Here is a 26,714-nt window from a genome sequence, read left to right as displayed (position 1 = left end):
TCTAAAAGTATGTGCACACCTAAACAAAGTAGGCTATGTAGACACCATCGTTGTAGTTTCATAATTTGTTCTATATAATGTACCAGTGAGTGTGTACCTCCGTCTGGGAAACGATTCATCAAGTTGTTTATGACCAGAGTGTCAAATGTAACAAATCAATTATATATACACTCACTTAAAGGATTATTAGGACACCATACTAATACCGTGTTTGACCCTATCCTATCAATATGGGCCAACATTTCTAAAGAATGCTTCCAGCACCTTGTTGAATCAATGACACAAAGAATTAAGGCAGTTCTGAAGGCGAAAGGGATCCCCCACACCATTACACCACCACCAGGCTGCCCAGTTGTAACAAGGCATGACGGATCCATGTTCTCATTCTGTTTACGCCAAATTCTGACTCTACCATCTGAATGTCTCAACAGAAATTGAGACTCATCAGACCAGGCAACATTTTTCCAGTCTTCAACTGTCCAATTTTGGAGAGCTCGTGCAAATTGTAGCCTCATTTTCCTATTTTTAGTGGAGATGAGTGGTACCCAGTGGGGTCTTCTGCTGGTGTAGCCCATTCGCCTCACGGTTGTGCGTGTTGTGGCTTCACAAATGCTTTACTGCATACCTCAGTTGTAACAAGTAGTTATTTGAGTCAAAGTTGATCTTCTATCAGCTTGAATCACTCGGCCCATTCTCCCCTGACATTTAGACATCTATATATATATATATATATATATATATATATATATATATATGTACAGTGAGTAAAATGTCATTTAATTTATAGGATGAAGTGATGGCTTACCAGACAGCATAGTAAAGGCTACATTCAGGCACTGCAGGTTGTTTATCAGATTGCATAGGTTTATTAAAGCTTTAGTGTGTAAATTTTTTTATATTAATGAATGGCCGTTACATTCAAGCCATTGTCAAATGATTTGAAATGAAGCTAATTAAGACTACAGCTCCACAAAACTCAGTTTGTATTTCTCAGTATGGCTATGTTCAGAAAATGATGTTGTCCGGCAACTTCCGTGAGCAAAAAATCAAGTGAAGATAATTACCTCTTCTGAAGAGTCCATCATGGTTTTTTAATCCTCTGTGTCCTTCTTGGCTACTAGCAACTGCGTGGAGGAGGGGTGGGGGAGGTGCACGATCACGGAAGGCTTGTATCATGTGGATGCGCTGACAGTTTTGTTGTCATTACTTTTACTCCTGGAGGTGACAGAATACGCACTATAGCTTTAAATTTCAGTGCATGGTCAGTTTGAAATATATTGTCTGATGCATGACCACCATAGGCTGTGTCTTGGCTCTCGTCATTGTCTGTCTTTGTAGATTTGGTTCAGCAGAAGTCCTTCTCAGGACCCCTCTGCGGTATCTTGCTTTCTTAAACAAACAATGTTAATTAGTGAGCTTCCAAGATGCTGCTGGGTGGATTTATCCCAACAGCCAGGCTAGCTGTTTTCCTGTTTCCAGTCAAGCTAAGCCAAGCTAACCGGCAGCCGGCCGTAGCTTCATATTTAACAGAGAGATATGATGTGATATCAATCTCCAGAAAATGTATTTCCCATAATTTTTAGTCCCACATTGCTAGACCTATCTCCACAGCGCTGTAGAGTAAGGTCTGGCTACACCATAGATACATTCTAGGATAGGAGAAAAAAAGGTCTGGGTTGTTTGTATTTCTTTGAACCAATTACAATGGTCATGGGCGGCGCTAAGCTCGCCGGTGGCTCTGCTAAATAGTTTAGCTGGTACATGGTTAAACGTAATTTGCTCTTACTATGTATCGCCATGTGTACTACATCCATACCAATCCCCGCCAATTAGTTCCAAAACGTCCCAGTTAGATAGTAAATTACGTATTACATATTCTTTGTAAATCTTTACAATCATTCACCGAAAGAACCAAGCAGGCCTGCCTTAATGCACAGTTCCAGTTTTCTTCAAAACTTGCCATCAGCATGTAGCTTAGGTTGATGTTGTTGTTGTTGTTTCCCATAGCGAAGAGATTTTGAGAACGGTAACACACAGAGAACGGAAGGAGAGGGGCAAAGCCAGAAATCCTGGAAACGTACTTCCCTTGATCCAGAATACATAATGTCGAAATTTTCTGTGGATACTGCATAAGGACTATTATGGCCTCTCTTGCTCTCCTTTCCTTCTAAGGTCAGTGTTGTCAAGATGTCTTGCTGTTGGTCAACAACAGGAATTTTGTGTGTCAAAGTTTACAACAGTTAGTGACTGGTCATGTGTAGGCCTATGCCCGTGTGCCAATGATGCTTTAAGCATCAAAAACAAACTGCCGTCCACCACCATCTTTTACACAGAGGGACGCACTAACATGTACATGCTGAGACTACAGCTAGTACATTCTTATTGCCATGTTTCAGTCGTTGAAGAAATATGACAGCAATTATTCCACCACCATGTGAGTTGACCACCTCTGCAAACCATTACACATAAATATGTTGTGATCCCTGTGTTCAACAGTCTGTTATGGACAAAGATGCATTTCTTTCATTTTAGTGTGCACTCATGTCTGAGGTCATGGCCAATTTGTCCATATCCCATTTCTTGGTGTATCTTTAGCAAACCATCCAAACCCTGTGCGGTAGCTCAGACTAAAGTCTTTCTATGTTGTTGGTATATGTGGGTCAAAGAGGACTCTTTTGAAAACAGGAAGATAGGAATACTGCCCAGCGCTAAATGAAAGGGGTTTACAAAGCTATAACTATTCTCTTAAATGTCTGGCCAGAGCAAACTGATATTCAGTGGAAATACTCTAAGTGCAAATATTGCTACACCTACTCCATCACTTTTGTACCTTCATACGCACAGAAGCATCTGGACAGCAATACTGGACTGGGATTCAATTAACTTGTGTTATGATAAGGGGCAAAGACTGGCAGTTAGCAGCACAAAACTAAGGTCCAGAGGTATGATTGACGTTAGCCTCCATTCAACCTCAGCCTGAAAGGAAGCGCTAAGTAAACAAATAGCATGGTCTCAAAACCTTCTCTGTGTATGAAATTGTCCAAAACCCCCTGAATTTTTTGGTAACATGTATTGGAGTTTGCACACGGTTATAAGGTACCATTCTGTCTATCGGATCAGGGCTGGAATGTGTATGCATTGTGGCTTGTTAATGAACTGAATAAGCCCATGAGCTGTGCTGTAAATCTCTGAGTTGAAGGGCGAGCTGTATCTCATACTGGCCTCTATCTGAGGGAAGAGAAAGCCTCTGGGCAATGATAGAGAGGTAGAAGGGACAGTGGAGGGACAATTGGTAATTTAAACAGTATCTTATTTTGAAAAAAATTCTTTACAAGAATGATACCATTGTCTTTGTTATCTTTGCTTTTTTGTTTAATTTTGTATTATTCATATGAAAAAATGGTGACATAGGTGAATAGGCTACTGATTGGCCGTGGTGTGCTTGCTTAGTACTTGTGTTCGTATAGTTCTTTGCAGATAATAATGTAAGTTCCAGTGATAAACAGGTTTTTATTTGTGCTGAATGAATGACAGTGTCAGATCCTGTCTTGAACCTTATATGTTTCACTTCACTGCATATTTCACAGTATTTCTCTTTCCTTGCAACAGCCACAGCATATATTAGTCTTGTTGTTGTGGTGCTTGGTCATGTTTGGGTGACGTACATGTAGTCTTAAATAAACACACACATTAAAGAGGCAAACACTGTTAGGAGGCATGCTATGTTCACTGCAACATTTTCAAATGGCATAATGCAAACTTTTCAGGACATCACCAGTTTGAAGTAATTTCATTTACATTTAAAGCACTAACTGTCAACAGTGTTGTTTGTACCAGTGGAGTTTTTAGGTGGAAAGAACAAAACACTGTTACAGTTTCAGAGGGCACCTATTTTTAGCCAGTGAAGAGATATAGAGATATATACACTATAAAACAATTTTGTCAAAGATGTCCTGTGCCTATGGCCTTGTTTTGGAGATGCTGCACAAACTTCAGCAGGACGGAGGTGTTCGTGGTGAGACACTGGCAAAAATATCTGGGCTTATGAAGCAACCTATGCAGAGCAGAACTTTCAGAACAATGATGGAGCCTGGCTGAACACACTCACTCATCCCAGACGGCAGCTAGCAGCTAAGAGGGTAGGAGAATTTCAACAATGGCTAAGTTGCTAAACGCATCTTGTTGTCATGTAAGGGCCCTGTTCATGTTGCACAGACATTTTAATTACATTTTGTGTCTGTTAAGAGGCACAAAGACACTCTTTAGCTAATGCCCCCATAACTGCCGTATTAGCTAAGTGGGAGCGCTTGGCATTAGCTGTAGCAGCTCCGTGTTGCTAGCACCAATCCGGCTCGTTTCTTTTTCTATAGACAGTACACACATAGGTATAGCGATCAAGATTAATGTAAAAATTAGCCGGAGTTCACCTTTAAGATATGTTTTGATTAGAGGTTTGGAAGATGAACTATTACAAATTAGTTTGGTGTTTGTCTGTGTTAGCGGTTGCTTTACACCAGTGTCCGCACTACCGGTCCGTGGGTCATTTGGTACCAGGCTGCGCAGAAAAAAATAAATAACATTATTTCCGTTTAATTGATTATCAGAGTCTGAAATATGTTTTATTTTGAAAAATGACCAGATTCACTCCCATCTCTCACGCGTCTTTTCCTCTTGACACATGTCACATGATATTTACCGCTCAATGAAGCCCACAAACTTGCTAAAAAATGAGTAAACACATGTCTTTGCAGAGCTTTTTTTGCTCAAGGGAAAAGGCCCTCGGAGCGGGGGACAGAAGAGGAGCCTAAAAGTTCAAAGAAAAAGAAATTTAACAAATACAATACTACTTAAAATACGGATTTATTGCAACAGGTGATTCTCATGTGCCAAGCTCACTCATATAATATGTGGCGACAAGCTAGCAAATGAGGCAATGAAGCCTTCAAAACTTATTCGGCAAATGGAGAACAAGCACCCCAATTTTTTGCCATGACAACAATCAAAACTAAATCATGGAATAAACTGGACATAAGGAACGCACTTCGGGTATCACTGTCTCCCGTTACCCCCAGATGGGACCGTTTGGTTGGACAGAAACAAGCACAGGGCTCCCACTGATACATCATTAAGGTAACTTACATTTGTTTTCATATTATAAATATTATTAAATATTTGTTTTTATGCTGCATTTTATTTTTTCTTGTTAAAGGAACACGCCGACTTATTGGGACTTTGTCTTATTCACCGTATCCCCCAGAGTTAGATAAGTCCATACATACCCTTCTCATCTCCGAGCCACCACCGCTAGCCTAGTTTAGCACAGATCCTGAAAGTAACCGGCTCCATCTAGCCTACTGCTCCCAATAAGTGACAAAATAATGCCAACATTTTCCTATTTACATTACATATTGTGATTTGTATAGTCACAGCGTGTACAAATATCAAGGTCACATGAGACGCAGCCATCTTCTAACCGTATACATATACATACTGGGAACTATTCTCAGAAAGGCGATCACTGCTACTTCTGCTGCTTGGGCGGAGTGATTTGCTTGCAGGACTCCAGGCGAACTCTCTGCTCCTCACCACGGGGCTTCTCAGGTGCTGCGAGCAAATCACTCCGCCCAAGTAGCAGACGTAGCAGTGCAAAAAATCTGCCACACCTTATGACCGGTCCGTGAAAATATGTTCTACGTGACCGGTCCGTGGCGCAAAAAAGGTTAGGTGCCGCTGCTTTACACGACACTGCTATCTGACTCTGTTAGTGTTTTGGCTGAGTGTGATTATGGATCCTAGGCATCCAGACTAATGGAAAAAAAACTTAAGGTTTGTGCAGCATTTCATTCGCCCCGAATAACACACAGGAAGCAAAATAGCATCTTCTTTGACAGTTTATTTTTTCTGGGAGAGCCACTCAATGTTAATTCTGATTATTTTTTTACCAGTGGTTTGTTTATCAATACCTCAGAGATTATCTTCTACACACAAAGTGTAGAAGATTATCCACATTGTTCATGGTGACAACAGTTACTATCTCCTTTAAACGAAATGGTAACTTCTGTCAACAGCGGTATTTGGCAAATAGCCAATAAAATCGCAGCGGGGCAACAGGGAATCAGACCCATTTGGCATCCAATCAAAATATCTCTACGGCCTCTCCAACCAAGCGCATTTAAAACACCATTTATAAAACTATTATATCCAGCCACTGACCTTAAATTGTGGAATAATGATATAGAACAATTGCAACCAAGGACTGTTTATGTTATGCATTAATCCAGAATTATATTGATTTCTAAGTTACTCGGTACCACTTAGTCATCGTTTTCTTCTCCTGCCAGCAGGGGCTTTGCTCCAAATGAGCCGTGGCCTCTACTGTATCTTTGTGCTACTTTCATTCCTCCATGTAGCGGTATGCTACCACCCCAACAAACATTGATCAGCATTAGAAGGCTGATTAGTCAGCAAAGTCTCAGCTCTGCAGAGTGAAGACACAATCCTGTGTACTATGTAGGCTACAACCGATAGCATGGCTCTTATTTTTAATTTTTAATAATTTCATAATTCTTATTTCATTTTATATTTCAAGTTCATACTTGTCTCACTTCCCCTTTTTTGTTTCTATTTTGCTGTTGTAACTTTTCTAAAAATAAAAGTGTTTTACTCTATAGATGGCAATCGGAGAGGACCAGAAACTATGAATCATGAATTTCCTTGTATTGGGTAACTCATTCTCTGAGCATGTGACAGACAAAGCATTAAACAAAGCTTTGTTTAAAAATACCTAAACCTGACAACTTTAAGTAATTGTTTGCTGCATAAATCAGTGACAATATATAGTCCTGAAACTTTTTCTCATTTAAAGCTAAACTATTTAGTTTAGATTACTTATTTCCTTTTGTTTTCAACCATGGTGTTGTACAACTGACATTTTAGATAATTCTTTTTTTAATTTACCATTTGTTTTCAACCATTATATTATACAAAATGTTTTCTTTTCAAAATGTCAATCTTCTATGATCTAATGATTTAATAAATTGTAATATTTAAGATGCATACAGCTGTTATTTAACATACTCTGTAATTACATCCTCTCCATCACCACAAGGACCATTAAACACTTTAAAACACTGATGGCAAATACTGAGTGCGTCTGGCAGATGTCTGTTCTACAACAGCACATTCTTAAAAAGGAGGAGATCTTTAGTATAAATGCTGTAGGCATATAATACAAGAAATTGTAAATGCCTTAGATTGTGTGTGTTTGGATACTTCCTGCCCTCTTGTGGTGATACTTTGTAGACTGAGGCACATTTCACATCAGCTCATCAGTGACCAGAAATTAAATGATTTGCAATAATGATATGGATAAATATAAAGACATATAGATGTATCAGAACACTGACAATAATACATATTTTAATGCATATTGTAAAATGTAATTTTAAAAAATCTACATGAAATAGAAATAAATCCTGCTGGATCGCATATAATAATATATGTACTTTATACATTATACAGGCAACTGTCAGTTACATAGTATGCAGGTGTATGTCAATTACATGTTGAGGATCTTGTTCTGTTGAATTTGTAGTATGTCACCTCGAGTAAATTAAAATAAAATGTATTTATTTATTATCTTTATTTTAATAAAGACATCAAACTAAATGTACAAGCAGAATAGATTAACATAATTTGGAATCAACTGCATGGTGCAGTAACACAGATCCTCCCTGACTCTGAGCCAGATTAGGCGCAGAGTGAATCTGTTCACAAATGCCCAGCGAAAGGTCAGCATGGTATTGAATTTTTTCAAATATTTTTCAAAATACCTCCTGGCATTGCAAATATTTTTGACCACTGCGTAATACTTTGGGGAAGGATGAATCCCCTCTCTCTTACACACATACACACAGATACCACTGCACAAAGCCTGCCAATCTGCACCGAAAAACACCGCTCTGGGTTATTCATCGATTGACCATTCAAATCCTAACATAGGCTGCTCTGCTTCTATTCCACTGTTTTCTCAGAAATAGACCATTTCCTAATTCTTCCACAAGGCTTCCTACCCTGTTCAGGAGTCACTCGCACACCATGTAAATTAGAGAAAAAGTAGGCAGGAATGTAAATTGATCCAACACATGTGTAAATGTGCTTGTGCACATGCACACATGTATGTATGTGTCTGCCAATATGAACATTTTGACCTATTTTGCAGAAAAATGCAAGGACAATATATCATCCTAATTCGGCTCTGTAACCTTGAAGTAAATTGCTGCATGATATATAGTATATCATGTTGTTTTTGACTTTCTTCTCCCACCTACATTTTATGGTGTGAATGATAGCGATCGCAGGAAAGTGAATCTCAGAGTTTGGATCTACTTTTACTAGTGTACAATAATATTCACCCCAAGTGCTGTACTGTCAAACATCTCAGCTTTACTTTGCTTTTTTATGTTTTTCTAGCTTTAAAGTCCAAAATGTTTTCCTCTCCAAGACCCCCTCCTGGTGCTACCCCTGTCGTTTTCCTTTTCTTATCCATCCTTTTGATCACCTAAAACATCAGTCCATCACCACCAGAAGCTGTGGTTTATGTCTCCCTGCTGTCCATAGCTCAGCCTTCCAGTGAGAGCTCATCCCCGCTGAGCCGCTGCCCGTTTGCCAAACTCAAATGTTTGTGGGAGAAGTGAGCAGGTTTTACATGGAGGACTGCCTTAATGTTGTTCAGTTGGTGGGCTGCCACACAGGGCGCTGCACTTCAGATTCACTGTTTGCTCATCTGTGCAGGGCCATTCCCCCCTCTCTCACACACACACACACACACGTTATACACACAAACATATCATCACAACCTATATATGTCATAAATAGAAAATGTCTGGATTAAATAACCTAAAAAAAATGGTTTATGTCTTGATATATTGTCTGATATCTTGTAAACACTTGGCTTGCTGGGATGTTACTATTTTGTCTGAGCAGTAGAGGTATGCCTTTCAACTGGGGATTAGGAGGGGATGTGGCCTCTATAGGGCTCCCTCAGAGCAAAGCCAGTCCTCCCATGTTAATTTCTCAAGGGCAAGAAGAACCTCTGCAATGTTTCAGCTTTGAAGGTGGACTCGAAATACAATAACAGGAACCCTGCTGTACAGCAGAAAAAAGGACTGATTTGATACATCTACCTGTTTGCTAAGATCAAAGAGGCCAGTTACAGAGGTATTTCAGGCCCAACAACAACAGACTGATATGTCTGCTTAATGTGAGTTCATACAGGACTTGGTGTTAAATGAAACTTCGTGGCTTTAACACGATAAAAGCAGTAACTTATAGTAAACAAAAAATAAGCTGATCTGCAGTATTACTGCAGCAGAGCATCTTTCCACTCTTGTCCTCCTTGGCTCAGTTCCTGTAGGAATAAGCATTAATATGATCATTCATCACTCACTGTCTTAAACAGTTATTTTACAAGCGGAACTGTCTAGGTCTAATTGAGCTACTTTACATTGTAACAAGGCAACAAAATGCACTGGATAAAAGCAGACCCTGTTCCCTTATGTATTTAAAAATAGGGCTTTGGAAAAAACTACAATGCGTGTGTCTCGCCTTTTGAGATTTAATGACTATCCTGTGACTCCACAGAGAATTACTGCCAGTAATTGATTATTAAAACTTGAAATTGCAAACCACATCCATTATTTGACGAGTGCATGTGTTATCCTTGTAATTAACAAAGCTTGGCACTTACCGTTTGCCAGTTCCAAGACCCCCAGAAAAATATATCAGAGGTTAGAAAGGCGCTTTATAGAGCAAGCACTGTCTGGGCAATTATCTGAGACATAATACATTACCAAAGATGCTCAATACACCAAGAATATTTCCCTTCACACACCACGGCACAACTGCGGTCTCGAAAAATCTCATGCAGTAGGCAAAGACATAAAAGGCATTAATTGTATGTTAGCTTTAGGTTTGGTTTACAATACATGTATCACTATTGTTGCTGTTGTTTAATACCCCATCATCTGCATAAAATTAAGACTCGGTTTTATAGCATACAAGTATTTTCTAACTGCAAATGAATTCAGCCTCTAAAAACCTTGCTTTCACCTTTATATTCAAAATTTCTTAAATATCAAGCAAGGTGCAATTGTTTGTATTTGTTATTCATGTGTGGAGCATCCTCTCCACCTGCATGACTTCCTCTGCCTGTAGTTTCTGATCTATTAAGACAAGATGCTTATAGTGTGTTTGACCAGTGTCTAAAAGTAAACTATTTCCGCAAAATGAAAATAAAGTCAAAGCAAAAACAGCTCTTCAACTGTGCAATGTAAAGCACAGTGAATCACAGTTGGATTTAACACAATAACTTCAAGACCACTGAATATACAGAGATACATGGTATGTTAGATATTTACATATGTATGTTACATATTTCATATTTTTGTTTTCTCAGCCTATGATAATCTTTGCTCCAGCAAACTGTGGCCACTGTAACTAGAGTATGGAGCTGTTGGATTTACTTTTGGCTTTAGATAGTCCTGATGGGAAAGCCTCTAACCTTCACTATAGTGCATTCCCTAAACAATCCTAGCCTTATTTCATTTACTCTGCCTGGACTCATACCCAAGACCAGGTAAGGCCTTTTGTAAATCAGCAGAGCAAACACCAAGGTCTTCACTTCATGGCAGATAATCAGTAATTGGCTGAAGACAGAGAAGGCAGATAATTGAATACAGACTGGGGGAATACAGACTGGGGGAATACAACAAGAGGGGCATTTAAGAACCGTGTAAAGTTGACAACTCTGAAGTGCAAAACCTGAAGTCATGAGTGAGAGTGGAGGCAGGAGTAAATCCAATGTAGTGGTGAGAAGTGTTACGAACAGTGGTGGTTGTCCATGAGGGCCAGAGACAGAGCGGAGAGAGGGTCTTTATTTACTAGGAGAAATGCTGTATCCACAGGCCGTTAGGGCAGAATAGAGCTGGATGAATTCATTAAAGGAAGCGCAGTCTCTCCCAGCTGCCATCTCTCCCCCTGCAGCCAGACTCCGATCAATGGCAGGAATACATCCAAAACAACATTTAGCACAAGACCTCGGAAGCAGGGGTGCATTTAAGACTTCTCTGTGTGCACACATCTCCCCTGGATGTGAGCACAGTTTCAAAATGTGCTATTGAAGTAGAGCAGGGGAGGTATAGGGGCAATGTTTTCGCATCACAACAGAGAAGATTGTTTAACACGAATGCTTCAAGACAAGACATTCTGCCGTTTACTGTTGTGTAGCGAACAATCACATCCATTTCTATTCTTTTCACATTTTATATTCTATGGAGCCTTGAAAGTTGGTTGTAAATTTAAATTTTACAGTTTTGTAAAATTAGATTACCTAAAATGTATTACTTGCACCTGTTATATTAAATTATTTATCAGAGTAAGAACAGGCAAAAGGGGTTGCTGTTGGTGTCATTGTAGAACACACTCATTGCATATGAAATGTTAGATGCTCAACAGCATGGAAGTCTTAGTTGAATGTTTAACTTTTCTTTAAACATTTTATATGCATGATGTAATTGTAATTGCACTAGACACATTATGATTTCAAACATAAACCTGGACAAGCAAAAGCAAAATGCTTCTAGTACCATCTAGTGGTTATAGGAGTTATTTAGGTGGAGAACACAGCTTATGTACAGTATATGTAGCCATATGCCGCCCACAGAATTCAGTAAATCATACATGACAATGTAAGGCTATTGTGTCCCATATACAGGATATATTGTGACTAAATGCAACTATGTGCTGGATCTCATTAGAAAATCATGACTTATGTATTCACTATAAAAAAACTTTCTGAACAGAGAAGCACTCTATGTGCTGAGGAGATGGCTCAGGTGGACATTTCATTTTATAGTGAGGTTTAGTGTCCGTTATTGCAATATTGGTATTGCATTTGTATCATAACCCTGCATGACCCATTTAGGCCTACTATACAAATACTATAATGTATTCTCTCTCTCTCTCTCTCTCTCTTATATATATATATATATATATATATATATATATATATATAAGTTTATCAGCCTAGTGATCAATTGCTTCACACTGTCCCAGATCTCATCTGCTGCATACTAAACTACAGCAATTGCTGGCAGTTTTTAAGTAATAGTGAGTTTACTTTGTAGATTGTTAAATGCGACAATACATCATACAAATTATACATTGCAAACAGACTTTGTTTATAAAACTACACAGTCCATGACGTTCATTGTTCAATGCACTGTTGTCGAGCTGGAAAAAAAAAAATATGAAACAGAATGTGGTCATTTCAATGTCAATGATTTAAAATACCGTGTTTTTAAAGCTGATGAATTATTGGCTTTTATAAACAAGCAATATCTGACACTGTATACCCATAGCAATGGCAATAGCATCAAAATACAAGCAACCCAGGTTTTGTAAACTGTATACCTGAATCTTTGGAAAATATAAAACCTCAATTTTATTGTACACTGAATTCAGATATGATTTAAATCAGTCACACAGTATTTCTGATTTTCATGTTCATGGCTTAAATCTAAAATTGAATTATATTTCACTCCTCTCGTTCTAGAGCAAGCTCACAATAATGTAATACATGTAATACAAACATTTCATTTAATCACATACATTTAAAATGAATGAACAGTGCAGGCTAGTGAGGTTGTGTGCCATTCCTCTCCACCTGAACATTACCTCTCCTTTTGTCTCTACAACAGTCTCAGTCCAGCTTACAGGAACATGCACAGTGACACTTCCTGAGACGTCATTTTAGCTCTCAAATAGAAAACAATCATTTTCTTTAAAAAAAATAAAAATACCTGAATAATTAGAAATACAATGACATGAAAAGTAAGATAGAGTTTTACTGAAATTACTCAAAGAGATGTTGTGTAGGCTACTATAATTCCCATCATGATATGGTTTCAAATAAAAAATGATGATAGGTATACATACTGCAGAAGACATTCTATTGAAATGTTTTAGTGAAAACTAAACTAACTACAAACTACTGTATGTTAATAAGAAAAGAAAAAAATACTTTATTTCACTAGTGTCATGATGTTGTTAGAATCACAAGCTGTTTGCAGTATACATTCAGGTCTACAATACACAGTACGAGAAGTCCGGTTTGGACTTTGCACAATGGATTTACCGCCACACATTGGCACAAAACGTTCACTAGACAAATGTGCACATCATCTTGAGCACATGTAGCCAGTTATTATACAGTCAACAGTAATTTGTCAAATTCAGCTTGTTCTGAAAAAGAAAAATAAGGAGGGACCATGTAGCACAGTACGAATGTAGACGATAGTGGATGATAACAGTAGTTTTATGAAGTTAGTTAGCATGGCTGTTCAGTCTGGATAGCTTTCTTTTTCTTCAAGGCACAATAACACTGGGAGTGTTTGTCCAGAAAAGGCCCTGTAGTTAAGGTGCATCTGGGCCCTTGGGGGTCTCTTGGGTCCCCATGTTCACAGGGTGATCTGGGCACAGTGGTGTTTGAGCTTGCAGGGCAACACCCCTCGGTTTAGCTGGTAAAACTCCACCAACTGGATCAAGTCAGTGAACCGTGTGTGGCCATCATCCAGACTGTAGAATAACTCTCCTTCATCATCCACCTGCAGTAGAGTATGCACACATATACAAATGCATACATGCACATCCACACACAAAGGAATCACACACAAGCGATGGATAACTTAATAAACAATAAGGCTCAAATTTGGAGGTATTTTTGGGAAGATAAATAAAAAACATTGTATATCCAAAAGTGGATTGTACTCACAGGTAAGATCTGAAAGTGTTTGATTTTTTGCATGTGACACAGCGACAGTACAAATGTCTTAGGGTTGCTTTGGCTGTCCCTCAGAAGAAATACTCTGAAAACAAAAAGAAAGCTTTTATCTTACTTTAACCCTATTTCAAAATCTCCTAAAATAAAGACAACATTTTTTATTACATCATGCACCATTTGCCAGTACTTTAAAAATAGACAGAGGGCAAACTGTCCGGTCTATAATGGACCACTAGAGACTATTGCTTTAGCTCTAGCTCCCTTGTTTTTACTTTTTGGAGATCTGCTTCCAGTATGTTGACAAATGTATATATTTAAAGATACGTTTAGATGTTGTGATGATACAATAAATCTAATGTTTCTTGTGTCTTCGTAAAAGACTTCTGTCACATTCTACAACATATAATATATTTTGTATAATGTATAATCACTGTTGAGGATCATACACCAAATGCAGTAAGCCCAGAGGTCTACAGTACCTACAGTAATAATCTGTCATGTCTGTCATGACATAATGTAAACACAAAAGAAAGGAGTATAACTGCTTACCCATCGATATGACCCTGTTGAGTAATTAGACGCTGAGCCTCATCCCGAGACAGTTTGCCGTGGAACCAGGACTGAGTCATGTGGAGGGCTGAAACACAAAGAGAAACAATTCATTGTTAATAATCTATTTCTCTTGAGTACAGATGGCAAATCAAAATAATAATAAAAAAGTGCCCCACAAACCTATGTTTGACACTGAGCTTTGTGATGTGGAGGGGCTCCCGTGGCCACTCAGACGGTGGCAGCTCTTTCTCTACGGGAGAAATGAGTTACAGCCACATTAGTTGAAGTAATGTTAATACATAGATAATTTATCCAGTTTCTCTTGCCTTTGTATTCTAAACGTAATAACTTATGAGGTGCTTTCAACTCTTGATCTTCTAAGCTTTATTTTGTTGTGTTAAGCCCCCGTGTGTATTAATATACTGTTTGTATATCAAATAACTATGCTAATTCTTAATAACTCTTGTTACACTGGACATTACCAAATAGGATAAGGTTGTACATTGTAAGAGCACATTATGACATTTGAATGATTAGTTCTTAGATTCTCTCACACTTAAATTCACCAAAATGTCCAAAGAGCATGTTTTCACTGGGTGACACCCTGACTTACCCTCCATGACAGGCCTTCCTCTACAGCCACAGACAGCGCCTCAGACGGGTTCTCAATCACCCGGCTCTTTTGGCCAGAAAAGTCCATGGCCACCAGTGAATTCTCTGAGATGCTTCTCTGAAATTGCAGACATAATTGAAAAGTTAGGTTTGTAATGACCTCAGGTTGTTGTTTTTTGGGATTTATTTTCCTGTCCTTTGGGTATATGTTATACATATGTGTTATACTGTGCGTTCTTATGGTATTATATTGCCATCTAGTGTCTGAGTAACGTGACTCCATCTTCATCATTTCTGGATGATTCCAGACAGAAAACGCCATTGAAAAGGGATTAGAGTGGCTTTGAAAAGAATGACACATGGGCACATTTTAGTCCTTTAAGCTGCCATATAGTGAGTGGCTCACTGCACACACTCAAGAAAATTCTTCTTATCAGGATTACCAAGAAGCTTTTAAATGACCAAATTTGTTCTACTACCTACTAAGCTTACAATTTAAACGAGTGGTTAAAACAAAGTGAGCAGTGTTTACTTTGAGGATAGAGGCATTCCCGCCCGTCTTATTTACTCTGGCGCAATTCCAATGATGAAATACCAATCATTGCTTATAAATATGTTACTTAATTTTGTATAGGAAGTACATCTTTTATTTACTTTGTAGTGATCCCATGAAGCAGTTTTCTCGATGTAGCATGTTTAGCTAAATCTGTCAGGTAAACCGCAGAAGCTTCAGCAGCCTGACCCTGCATTTGGCAGATGCATGCACTCCCCTGTCTTTCTAGCTAATTCTATCGGTGAGGCTGTTGGTCACATATGACCCTCCGACAGCAGAGAAGAGGTGATGAGTTGTTAAATCTGAGAACAGCTGATTACTGTGTATTTTTAGAAAGTGGAGGGTTCATGAACATCTCCAAAAGCCATAAATAGATTGGGTTCACTGCCGCGAAAAACACTCCCAGTAGAGTCTTGATGCCATTATGAGAAACCAAACCCACATTAACACAGTGAAGGTGCCTCATTTGTCCTACACAATTATATTACTATTCTGCTATGTGTTGGCTCCAACATATTTTTGAAGCATACAAACTTATCTTTAAAGCAGCATTATTTAATTTTCTTTTGGTCACATGGAAACAAGCTAAAAAAATCAACATTGACCGCATTATAACCTATAACCTTACCTATATCCTTTTAGCTTTAGTTTAGTCTCCACCACCTCCTGAGTACAATATCTGCTGCTAAATGCTCTACCATGTTCTCCAGCTAGTTGTTAATGTTATCTGTCTGTCATTCGCTGCTTGGCAGGTATTATATTAAAGTGGATTTATCAGAGGACTGATGAAGATGTAACTTTACATAGAAACGTTAGTCACTGTTATGCACCTTAAAAAATAAAAAAATATATAAAGTAAGAAGACATCTGTGTTGCACCGGCAATTCTTTTTTACTCTACCCTGGATGTATCAGAGCTTTTTGGCTAAAAATAAAGTTGCCTACTTTGGCTAGAAATAAGAGGTTAGATTTTGTGTTTGTCACCATGAGTGACCTATGTCAGTCGTGAGTCTTTTAATTCATAGGTTTACAAAGTACATTTTCAAAGTGAGAATGTAACATTTTAAGTAATTTTCAAGTGAGTGACATGATAAAAATAAGACCTTCAACTTACCATTGGGGACGCTTTTTGTTTCTGGTGTGGCTGAATGAAGTTTTGGTACAGTTCCATTCCATACTGAAACACAGAACAATGAGCAGCATTTTAAGTTCTAATCCCAAATATCTATTACATGTTAACTTTAAAATACTTTCAGTAGACCTGAAGTGTAGTGATAAATAGGGGCAGATACAAATAAATCACAGTGTGTTGTGCTTTACTATAGATTATTTATAGACCATCAGGAGAGTGACTAATGCTCTAAGTGTATCCAGCAGATATCCAGACAATGAACACATGCTGCTTCTATAAAAAGTAAGGGTGCTAATCCACCACCGCTCAATAATTTCCCTTGACCTCCTCCCAAAGCTAAATCTTATTCTAGCACTGACTCAGCATTTCTTCTCCTAGACATCACCAGTTAGTAATCAGCAAGCCAACCTTTAACAAGCGCATGGCTGTGATCCAGCAGGTCCTAGTCTGCTCATCATCCGCACAAAGCAACTTCAAGTCTCGGGCTGAACTACACTTTGTGGGCTGGAGAAAGAAGTTACAAGGAGAAAAAAAGGAGTTCAGCATGCTGGGAATCAATACTTTACTTCTGCTTCTTTTGTTTAGTTTTGGCATTTCTAGAAAGTGAGGGTACCTTGACACAGAAGCCATAATCTGTAGGTGCTCCATGTAGTTTTTTGGCTGACAACACTGTGTAGACATCACTGTCACTGAAGTCGGCAATGAACTGGAGATGCCTTGGTTCCTGTAAAACAAAGAGGTCCTCATAAAACAAACGTACAGTATAGATATACATTTTGATGCAACATCAAATCAAAGTTTTGGGTCTAGTATTCATCTGTAAATCTGTTGTACAGTATGAAAGGGATGAAAACTGGCAAAAGTGGTAAAATGCCACCTTAAAAGGTGCTCTAAGCGATGTTGGGTGACGTTACTTCTTGTTGACGTTCAAAGTATTTTCAAAGAAAACGGAGACTAACTCGCTCCTCCCTCCCCCCGCCCCAACCCCCACCCCAAATCCTTCTTGTCCGTTATTGGCTGAACGCTGGAACACGGTTGGTGTATGTTTGCATTGTCCAGGTTGGACCACTTTGTTTTTGTAGGCGTGTGTGGAGCCTGAGCGGTCTACAGAGACCGCTTTTTTTACAGTGTGTTTAGGGGACCGGCAGCTCGCGGATAGTGAGGAGATGTTTGCTGTATGTGACAAAAAATGTTGTAGCCTAAAAAACGCGGCACATCGCTTAGAGTACCTTTAATATATCTGAATGAAACCATGCTTACAGTCTAATAAAAAAGGAACATAATAGCTCATTTAGGACAAAGGTGGAGCAAAAGCAAATTTAAACAATGCATATTTATCAATAAGTAACAGTGTTATTAGTCATTCTGGGTGTGGTTAACCTATAAATGCATGACAATGATAAAGATAAAATTAGACATACATGTATTGAGACAGTGTCAACACCCACATTGTGCCAAAGATACATTTCCAAGAAAGAAAAAAGCACAAAGATTACCATTGTTCTGCTTTCAAGTGACGCACCTATCCCACTTCCTTATTTAAAGTAATGCCACAGCCGTTAGTGTCTGTGCTGACTGACTAGCAATGTTTCTGACCACAGATGAATGGTGAACCCTGCTGGAGTAAAAGTGGGTACCATACCAAAGCCCTCCAGCACCCAACAACAAAAGGTCTACTGTTGTAGGAAATGAAAGCAGTTGAGAAGTAGTTGTGTTGGCACGACTGGTGCCTAGGTATAAGCTTCACTTGTCAGCAGCTTTGAGAGTCCTGTTTCTACCTGGCTGACATGCCAGCTGAGCTAAGGAAAATCAAGCTCAACCTGTTCCACTGCTCTCTCACAGCATGATTGAGATATATACAGACGATGAACTGGTGACCCCACCATGTACCAACAGAGGACTGGGATGTAGCTTCTTAGATTAAGCCATTAATTCAAGTAAGATGACAGACCCATAACAGTACATATCAGAATAAGATTGAATGCAACGGAATGGTTTTAATTATATGCAACAAATAACCCATGTAGTAATCTGCTTTTGATATTGCTTTTGAATTTCATAAAATGCAGACAACATTCTGTAGACAAGTCATTTTGTTTTACTGACCTTGGAAGTTCCCTTATTGGAGAAATAAAGCCCTGACCTCCGCAGGACAAAATAAAACTTCTTCCAAGACTTCCTGCTTTGCTCTTTGGCATGGAGGTGTCCATGTATCTCTGGACAAGTGCTGGAGTTGAGAAAGGTCTGTGTTGGGTAGAGAAATATTTGTCCATAGATGTGTGTGTGTGCAGTATACTCTTAAGGTAACACAGGACATTTACACAGAAGATTGAAAGCCTTGTAATTCTTGGCACTCAAGGACAAAGAGAGTGCAATGTTAACATAAATAAATTGATTGAAATTTGAATGGGATACCTGTATAAGCTGAGAGTGATCCGCCATCCCATTGGCTTCACCTGATATAGAGACCATGTGATCCGGGAAAAAGTCCTACCAATATGAAAGCAACATTAGTTATTACAACAGTCTTTAAACTCCTCAACCCACACAGTGGTGGGAATACAGGTGGTCGGTTCAAAGAGTCTATGCCAAGGCAAAATGATGTGTATGAACCCATCACCGTATTTACAGTATGATGTTATCACAAACTCACCAGGGGTTTCCTGAAGAATTCATATTTGGCATAATTCTTCCTAAAATACAGCCGGCAGTCTGTGTCCATTGCCCAGCTTGATAGTACCTCCATAACAGACTCATGGTCTTCAATGGTTCTCTCTAGTGAGACCAGGAGGAAATAAAATCAATGACAGGTTAACGTGTTTTTCACCTCTCTATGGATAAAAGATGAAGGCTGAATAGAATTGGCTGTAATGTAAAAAGTAAAAAGTTGAAATGTTCTTAAAATGATAAAGCAAAAGATGTCTGCAAAAGATTTCCTGACAAGAGTTGTATTGCTTTATTTCAAGGCACAGAGTTTGGTTATTAACCTTATGTCAATGTGTAACCTCTGGATAAATCAGTACAATATCAGCATTAATTATTTCCTAGACCTTGAAATGATTGAACAAATAAATGTTTTTCCATTAGGTCAACAGAAAGCCATGTGAAACAGCTTTGAATAATATCAGGGAAAATGCATCGACAACAAGTAGGCTAACTTTTCATGATTTACATGGCTGATCATTCTGAAATGATTTCATTGAATAAACATTTATTGATATAAACTCTTGAGCGGTGCAAAAAAGCTAACTACAGTCTACAGCCTAAATACTGTGAAAAACATGTATCTCCAAATGCTTAACTTTTTTTCTGAATTAGTGGGCTCTTACAGAATTATATTAGCTCAGGGTAATTTTGCGAACTCACAAAAGGAGCATTTAATCGGTTAGTTTATAAAAAGTAAAATAACATATCTAAATACATGGTTTTCATTGGAAAGCAATTATATGTGGTTTTATATTTTTTTTAAGCATTGATGACTGGAACAGAACAGATGGATGAATTATGTAATGTGTGCAATAGTTTGAAATACTTGTTTTTCCTCATCAGATGGTTATCAATTTTAATAAATTCATATGATGTGATTTTCTGGAATTTTCTTTGGGATTCTGTCTTTCACTGTTAGAATGTACATATGATTAAAATTGTAGATTTTTGCATTCTTTGTAAGTGGGCAAACCTGCAAAATCAGCAAGGGGTCAAATACTTATTTCCCCCACTGTACTATGTGTCAAGGTATACTGTACGTTACATAAATGGTTACATCTAACAGCTAATTATTTGATAGTGCATCAATTCAAATGTTTCTTAGTAGTATCTAAAGCAAGCCATTTCTAGCCTGGGTAAACCCTGACAAACTTCCAGCAAATTTGAGAGTTGCTCTGCAAGTCAGTCTGGCAAAGAGCCCATTCAAACCCAATTCCAATGTCCCCAAAATCAAGGCATCAGTCACAACCGCTGAGGCGGGCTTTACACCAATCACAACCATTGAGGCGGGTTTTGCGCGACGATGATAGCACAGCGACGGCGAGCAGCTTTTTGTTTAAATTCAACATGACGGCTACCGAAGCGCAGCGTCACCCGGATCGTCTGATTGGTTGGACTATCCAATTGCGCCCAGAGGCATTTGAGCGGCGCCGATTGGTGACGCCTCTTTGGAAATGAGCTGTCAATGAACCTTTCCCAGACCTACTCTCAGTTACAACTGACAAGAGTCTGGTGTCAACCAGGCTAAGCCATTTCTGTAATAAAAATGAAACCCCCTCAATTAAACTTGATGTGTAGCTTTCAAACAATACCAGTCTGGTTTATAGCTGGTGGTGCTTTAAATTAAAATGGATCAAATCAGCAGCAGCAGGTAATGTGGCATAGAAATCAAAGACCTTACAACAACCTTTTGCATTCCACAACAAAAGCTATGCAGACAATACTAGTATGGTTGAAAAATATACGTGAGAGGAAATCTATAAACCCCAATGTAATAAATGATAATAAATAATATTTTGTGCAAGGAGGATATATAATTGATGCTCACAGTGACTAAGACACAATCAATACGAACATTATCACCCCTCATAGTACACACAATGTGATTAGGGAATGAATTGGTTTAGGATTGAACAAAAACAGAGGAAGGTGCTCTGTTCCAGTCACACATTTACACGTCACCACCCTGCTACCTACTATCCCATCAAATCAAGCAAACCTCGCACATAGTTCTAACAACATTAACATTGCATTGTTAATACTAGGCTGGCAACCATATGAATCTGCAAGCTCATGTTTTATTTCTTCTGACAGATAGCTCACTCCTGCGATTTGGTCTGGAGATGTCAGGCTATAGCTTAATACCAGTGCATATTATAAATATGTCAAAATTAAACTAGTGTATATTTTGACTAATGACACTTAACACTTAACCTCATATTATCGTAGACTCTCACAACTTTTGGAGATTTGATTGTGATACTGACCATGCAGTTATGAGATTTTTAAATTCTCATGAAAAGATGCTAATTTTACAGAAAACAACATTTTACCTATTCCCAGATGAGATATGTGTTCAAAAAGAGTCCAGCTGTGGTCATCAATGCAGTGGTTCTTCAAGACAAACAGCTGGCATATGTCCCGGGCAGTGATGTCACTGGGAACCTCTACTGCCCTGCTGGTGTTATCTTCATTATAAACTTTGATTACCTGCAACAGGATGGGATGTAGACAAAGTATCAGACAAATTAATCAGTTTGACCCACATACACCAGTTAGATAGCCCATTCTTTATATTGTAGCAACAAAGTACTCAGAAAATTAGAGTTGATGAAAGACCTAAAAAGTACAGAACAATGTGCAAAGCATGTTCTAGGATGTAAATAGCTTGGGAAGAAAACTTGCAATATCACATTGAGACATCAAACACTTAAAAAATGAATCCATCTGAAAGGAGAACTTACCCCCCTGTTTGGAGCCAAGCAGAGTTCTGAGTTTGGACAAGATTTGTAGCCTATGCAAGGCTGAGTACACAGCATTGCAAAAGAGAGCTTTTGTAAGAAACATAAAAACATGCGTCTGACAGCACTGAGTGTCAGCTGGGAAGCACGAGTCTCTCTCTCTCTCTCTCTCTCTCTCTCTCTCTCTCTCTCTCTCTCTCTCTCTCTCTCTCTCTCTCTCTCTCTCTCTCTCTCTCTCTCTCTCTCTCTCTCTCTCTCTCTCTCTCTCTCTCTCTCTCGGCAATTAGACAAAACTGCCTCTTAGCACAGCGCTGTCCACATATCTGTATCGCTGGGGCTTGATACAAAATCCCCTGCTACCTTTCTACACCACTAAACATGAAGAAGCCAGAGATCAATTTGCTCATCCACTGGAGACCCTTTTAGACATGCACCTCACTAGGTTGGACTTACTAACATCTCCGTATCACTTTCAACACAATACTAGTCTGAATAGAGAGAGAGAGAGAGAGAGAGAGAGAGAGAGAGAGAGAGAGAGAGAGAGAGAGAGAGAGACTACTTGCACGTTTTGTATCCTAAGATCACTGCAATACATTATCTCAATCTTCATCTGTTACGCACAAACTCAGACTTAATAAACTAGGAAATACTATGAAAGAGCCCTTTTTAGGTTGTTGAGGAGAATGGTCTTCTCATATCAGATCAGTCTATAAAAACTGTTTCCTATCCCGAAAATTATGGTTTCCCCGCTATAAGGGACATTAATGTAAAAGTCACCCATGTCTGAATGACAAAAATCACTACGAGATAGATGAAGCCAGCAATGTAACATATTCCGTGTCTAAAAAAGGGCTTACGAGGAGGAGAGACAGAGAGAGTCACAACCCCCTCTCCATTAACATTCACACGCCCATGGCAAGCAGAGCTCCCAGCATAATGCCCTGCAAGAGCCCACAGAGCAATTACAAAGGTGCTGGTTAAATGTAATGCTAGTTGGGTCAACTCAGTCTAAAGTTGACAGAGGCGGGTGCGGAAAGGGGGCACGGAGGGAGGCACAGTAAAGACCAAATGACCGTCTCTTTTCTTTTCTTTTCTTTCAATGAGTGGTATTGGTTGTTTAAAGCCTGGCAGGGCGAGCCTGATTCCTTTTGTGGAGAGAAAAGAGGTCAGCGCTCTCCAGCAGGGCTGAGGTTTGAGCCCTCAAGGAGCCATCAGCCAATGGGATCCTCCAGCTCATGACATCATTTCTCAATGTAAACCATTAAGTGTTTAATCAGCCCGCTTGGAGCCTTACAAGACAAATATCTTTGCTTGTTTAAGTCCACAAAGAAGAGGGCCTATATTAAACAGATTACTCCAGCAGCCAGGGTTTTAATATAGTTAACACTGCAGGTTAATTATCTCAAATCTTTTAAAAACCAAATCAGAGACAAAGACAATAACAGCTGAGAAAAACAGTGCAAAACCATATGCATTTTAAAGAAACAAACCCTAGATCTTAAATAGGTATGTACTGTATTTGCTGCACTGCTGGTGATAACTGTGTCTAGCCTGGGCTTCTGTTAAGCTGCTGTAAGGAAGTGGCTTTCTGAGAGTTGGCCAAATGAAATTATTCAGGGATCACATTTCACTAGGAACAGGGTAGGGTTTGTCAGAGGGTAAGAGAACCTTTTTGGTACATTAGCATTGCAGATATACTTGATGTTTGCATTACGTAACACTAAAAACTGAAAATAGTAGAATTAGTTTTATGCAAATTTTAGTTTGGATATTGAGAACACATCCAAACCAAAGAGGGCAGGTGCTGAGCCAAAAGTGTGAAGATCATTAAATAACTAAATAAATAGCTTGCACACTGCAGGGCTCTAAACCTAGGTGACATTTCGAGAAGACACACATCGACAAAGAATGAAAATGTATCTCAACCATGAAATTAATCCATTCCATTCCTCAGACTGTAAACTCGTCTACATACAACAGCCTATTACATGACCATTGTTCAAGAGAGTGAGACAGGGAGACTAAATAGTGTTACACAGCAGGATGTTATGCTATAAATGATATTTTGAAATAAATGAAGTTTTGTAAAGACCTATGGCAACTCTGAGGGAGCTAATGAGTTCAACAGCTGAGACTCTGTGTATTAGAAAATGTCGCCCGGGTGCCTAACCAGTCACAGCGTCAGGGCTGTGTGGCAAAGACACAGCCAGAGAAATTCACACAAAGGCATGCCGTTCTATGGCCTGCTGAGACCAAAACTTTAACATGTGTTGCTATGTACAAAGGATCAGCAAAAACACCATCCCAGCACCAGCTGTGGGGGTTGCATCTCTGCAGACATTGGAAGAATTGTAGAGGCGTCATAAATGCAGCAAAAGCTATTGAAATCCTAGAGGGAAACCTGCTGCAGTCTACAACATTCCCAATCATAAAGCAGGGTTTACTTTGTATTTCCTAAACACTAAATCTTTAAAAATGTGTTTTAACAATGTAAATTATGTTATGTAAAGTTCAAAAATAGATAGACACAGATGGAGTAAGTTAGAGGCATGATGAAGTGTGGTAGGGCATGGGAAGTGTCCTGATAAGACACATGGTCATTGACCATGTTACTTCTGCTGGAGAATTCTGGGTGGACATCAGAGCCACACATGCAGAGCAGTTTCCTGTGAATGTAAGTGCTGTCTCCATGGTTACTGTGATGGTATTATTTTTTTTGTATATTGTTTGTCCTAAGGCACCAACGTTGTGCTCACGTGGTTTGCTATTAAAAACTATTTAAGTACTGCTCTGCAGGTTGATTCATGCAGGTATGTACAGAAGGTTGTTTCTAAACATAGAAAATATGCATTGCTATAGTCATAGTTCTATTATCTTTATTGTTACTATAATTGCCACTGTACATCATGCCCACTGCTATAATTATTATGAATCATATTTCTGCATATCTGTATCTGTGTCTCTCTCTCTTCCCCCCCATACTGTTTATCAGCAGTCTGATAATTACTCAGAATGTAATTACTTTTACTTCCGAAACGAATTAGCGTATCATTATGCGTTTGTTTTTTTACAAAAGGTATTTGATAACATTGAGTGGAAGGCCCTGTTAATAATTGGTAAGAGTTTCTAATGAATGGCCAGGCAAGGTAGCATGCTGTGTGAACGGCTGATGTCTTTATCAGCGAACACAGAGCTGCATTCATCAACATGTAACCCTGATCCAAATGTACACATGCTTTCACCCGAAAAGCATTCATGTCCGCCTACGTCATGTCAATCAAACACACCTTTTATGTTGCAACATGCAAAAATAAAGAATGTTACCTGGAAAGTTAGTTCTCTGTTAGATTATTGTTCCTCACTTTAAAAAGGGCAAAAGAGCAAATTGGCTTCAGCTGTTTAACTGAAAATATGATTTTATTTTAATAGTCTTGGTTGCAGCAATGCCAAAATGAGATATCACTTTTGAAAGATGTGACCGCTACATTACAAAGTGATGGTACAAAGGTCAACCTCACTGGGGGATATACTGGAGAGCAATTTATTTTCCAAAAGTGCCTCTAGAATGTGTGGATAGTTTAAGTTTGATCTGACTGATTTTGATTTGGTACTAGCTGAATAATATAAGCTTCCTAGAGAGCCCCATGTTTGCTAAGTTTGGTACTAGCTAGGTTGGTTGTGCTTGATATTGGTTTTTTACTTTATTCTAAAAAGGTACAGTACTTTAAAGCACATCACCCAGATAAAATCTACTGAATGGTTGAATTCATTAATTTAGGCAAATGTCAGCAGTGGTGACACTGTCAACATTAAATTATTTTCATAGCTCCCACAAAATACAGTATTGTTAGCATTGTAAAAACAGCAGAGCAAACATACGAAAATGTTTGCCTCCTCCAACTCAAAGACACAGTCAATTCTGCGGTCTAAATTCTGAAACTGGTTGGTGCTACGTCTCCTGTCATGGCCAGGACCCGTTACTGACAGAATATCCCATAGGATATTCCTCTATCTTCGAAAAAAAAAAAAAAAAATCTACATTACATATGGGCCAATATTAGTTTTTTTTTTAACATGGAAGCAAAAACATAAACAAAGAATAACTTAAATTTATGAATTACAGAATCATGACCGGATACATATCTATTGAAACATTATAAAGTTGGAAAAATACACTCGTCAGTGCCCTCGAACAATAAAATGTTTCCAAATGAACACAATCTTAGGCATTTTGTGATACTACCCATCACAACACCCCCATGCTGCACCTCCTTAGTCTCTATTGTAAATAAACTTTCAGCCCCACATATACCAGTAGATGCACTATATGCTGGAAAATGGTTAAATGGTTTTTGGTTTCTAAATATTTTGGCATTCGATAACTGTAAACTACTGAAACAGAGCGAATGAGATTGATAGACAGACAAAGCAGCAAACCGTGCCTTCCCCCGCTGATTTTCAGCTGAGTGATTATTGGGAATGCTCTAATGAATGCTCTAAAAATAATAATTTGTGATGAGTTTTCTTTAGATTTAGCAGCTAGCACCAGGCAGTTTGGATTTTTTAGAATTTAGATGAT

The 26,714-nt window shown here is 38.7% G+C and overlaps 1 protein-coding gene across 3 annotated transcripts in view; it reads right to left on the bottom strand.

Annotated features, from left to right (window-relative positions):
- Positions 1-12,476: 12,476 nt before the first annotated feature.
- The window catches only part of grb14 (growth factor receptor-bound protein 14), a 30,148-nt gene continuing 15,910 nt past the window's right edge, over positions 12,477-26,714 (bottom strand). For 2 of the 3 annotated variants that reach the window (XM_028590854.1, XM_028590856.1), the window contains 12 exons: positions 21,728-21,884; positions 19,342-19,463; positions 19,104-19,178; positions 18,795-18,932; positions 17,302-17,412; positions 17,097-17,192; positions 16,671-16,733; positions 15,006-15,122; positions 14,573-14,642; positions 14,390-14,477; positions 13,832-13,925; positions 12,477-13,664 (listed from right to left, as the gene is read on the bottom strand). In XM_028590854.1, the coding sequence (XP_028446655.1) occupies positions 13,518-13,664; positions 13,832-13,925; positions 14,390-14,477; positions 14,573-14,642; positions 15,006-15,122; positions 16,671-16,733; positions 17,097-17,192; positions 17,302-17,412; positions 18,795-18,932; positions 19,104-19,178; positions 19,342-19,463; positions 21,728-21,884 (1,278 nt within the window). In that variant the 3' untranslated portion in view covers positions 12,477-13,517. Of the gene's footprint in view, positions 13,665-13,831; positions 13,926-14,389; positions 14,478-14,572; positions 14,643-15,005; positions 15,123-16,670; positions 16,734-17,096; positions 17,193-17,301; positions 17,413-18,794; positions 18,933-19,103; positions 19,179-19,341; positions 19,464-21,727; positions 21,885-22,138; positions 22,317-26,714 lie in introns of those variants that run through there. The other variant, XM_028590855.1, reaches the window with a different exon arrangement.

This window comes from Perca flavescens, chromosome 11 (assembly GCF_004354835.1).
Source record: "Perca flavescens isolate YP-PL-M2 chromosome 11, PFLA_1.0, whole genome shotgun sequence".
NCBI classification, from domain to species: domain Eukaryota; kingdom Metazoa; phylum Chordata; class Actinopteri; order Perciformes; family Percidae; genus Perca; species Perca flavescens.
This window is presented reverse-complemented; position numbering and strand designations above follow the sequence as displayed.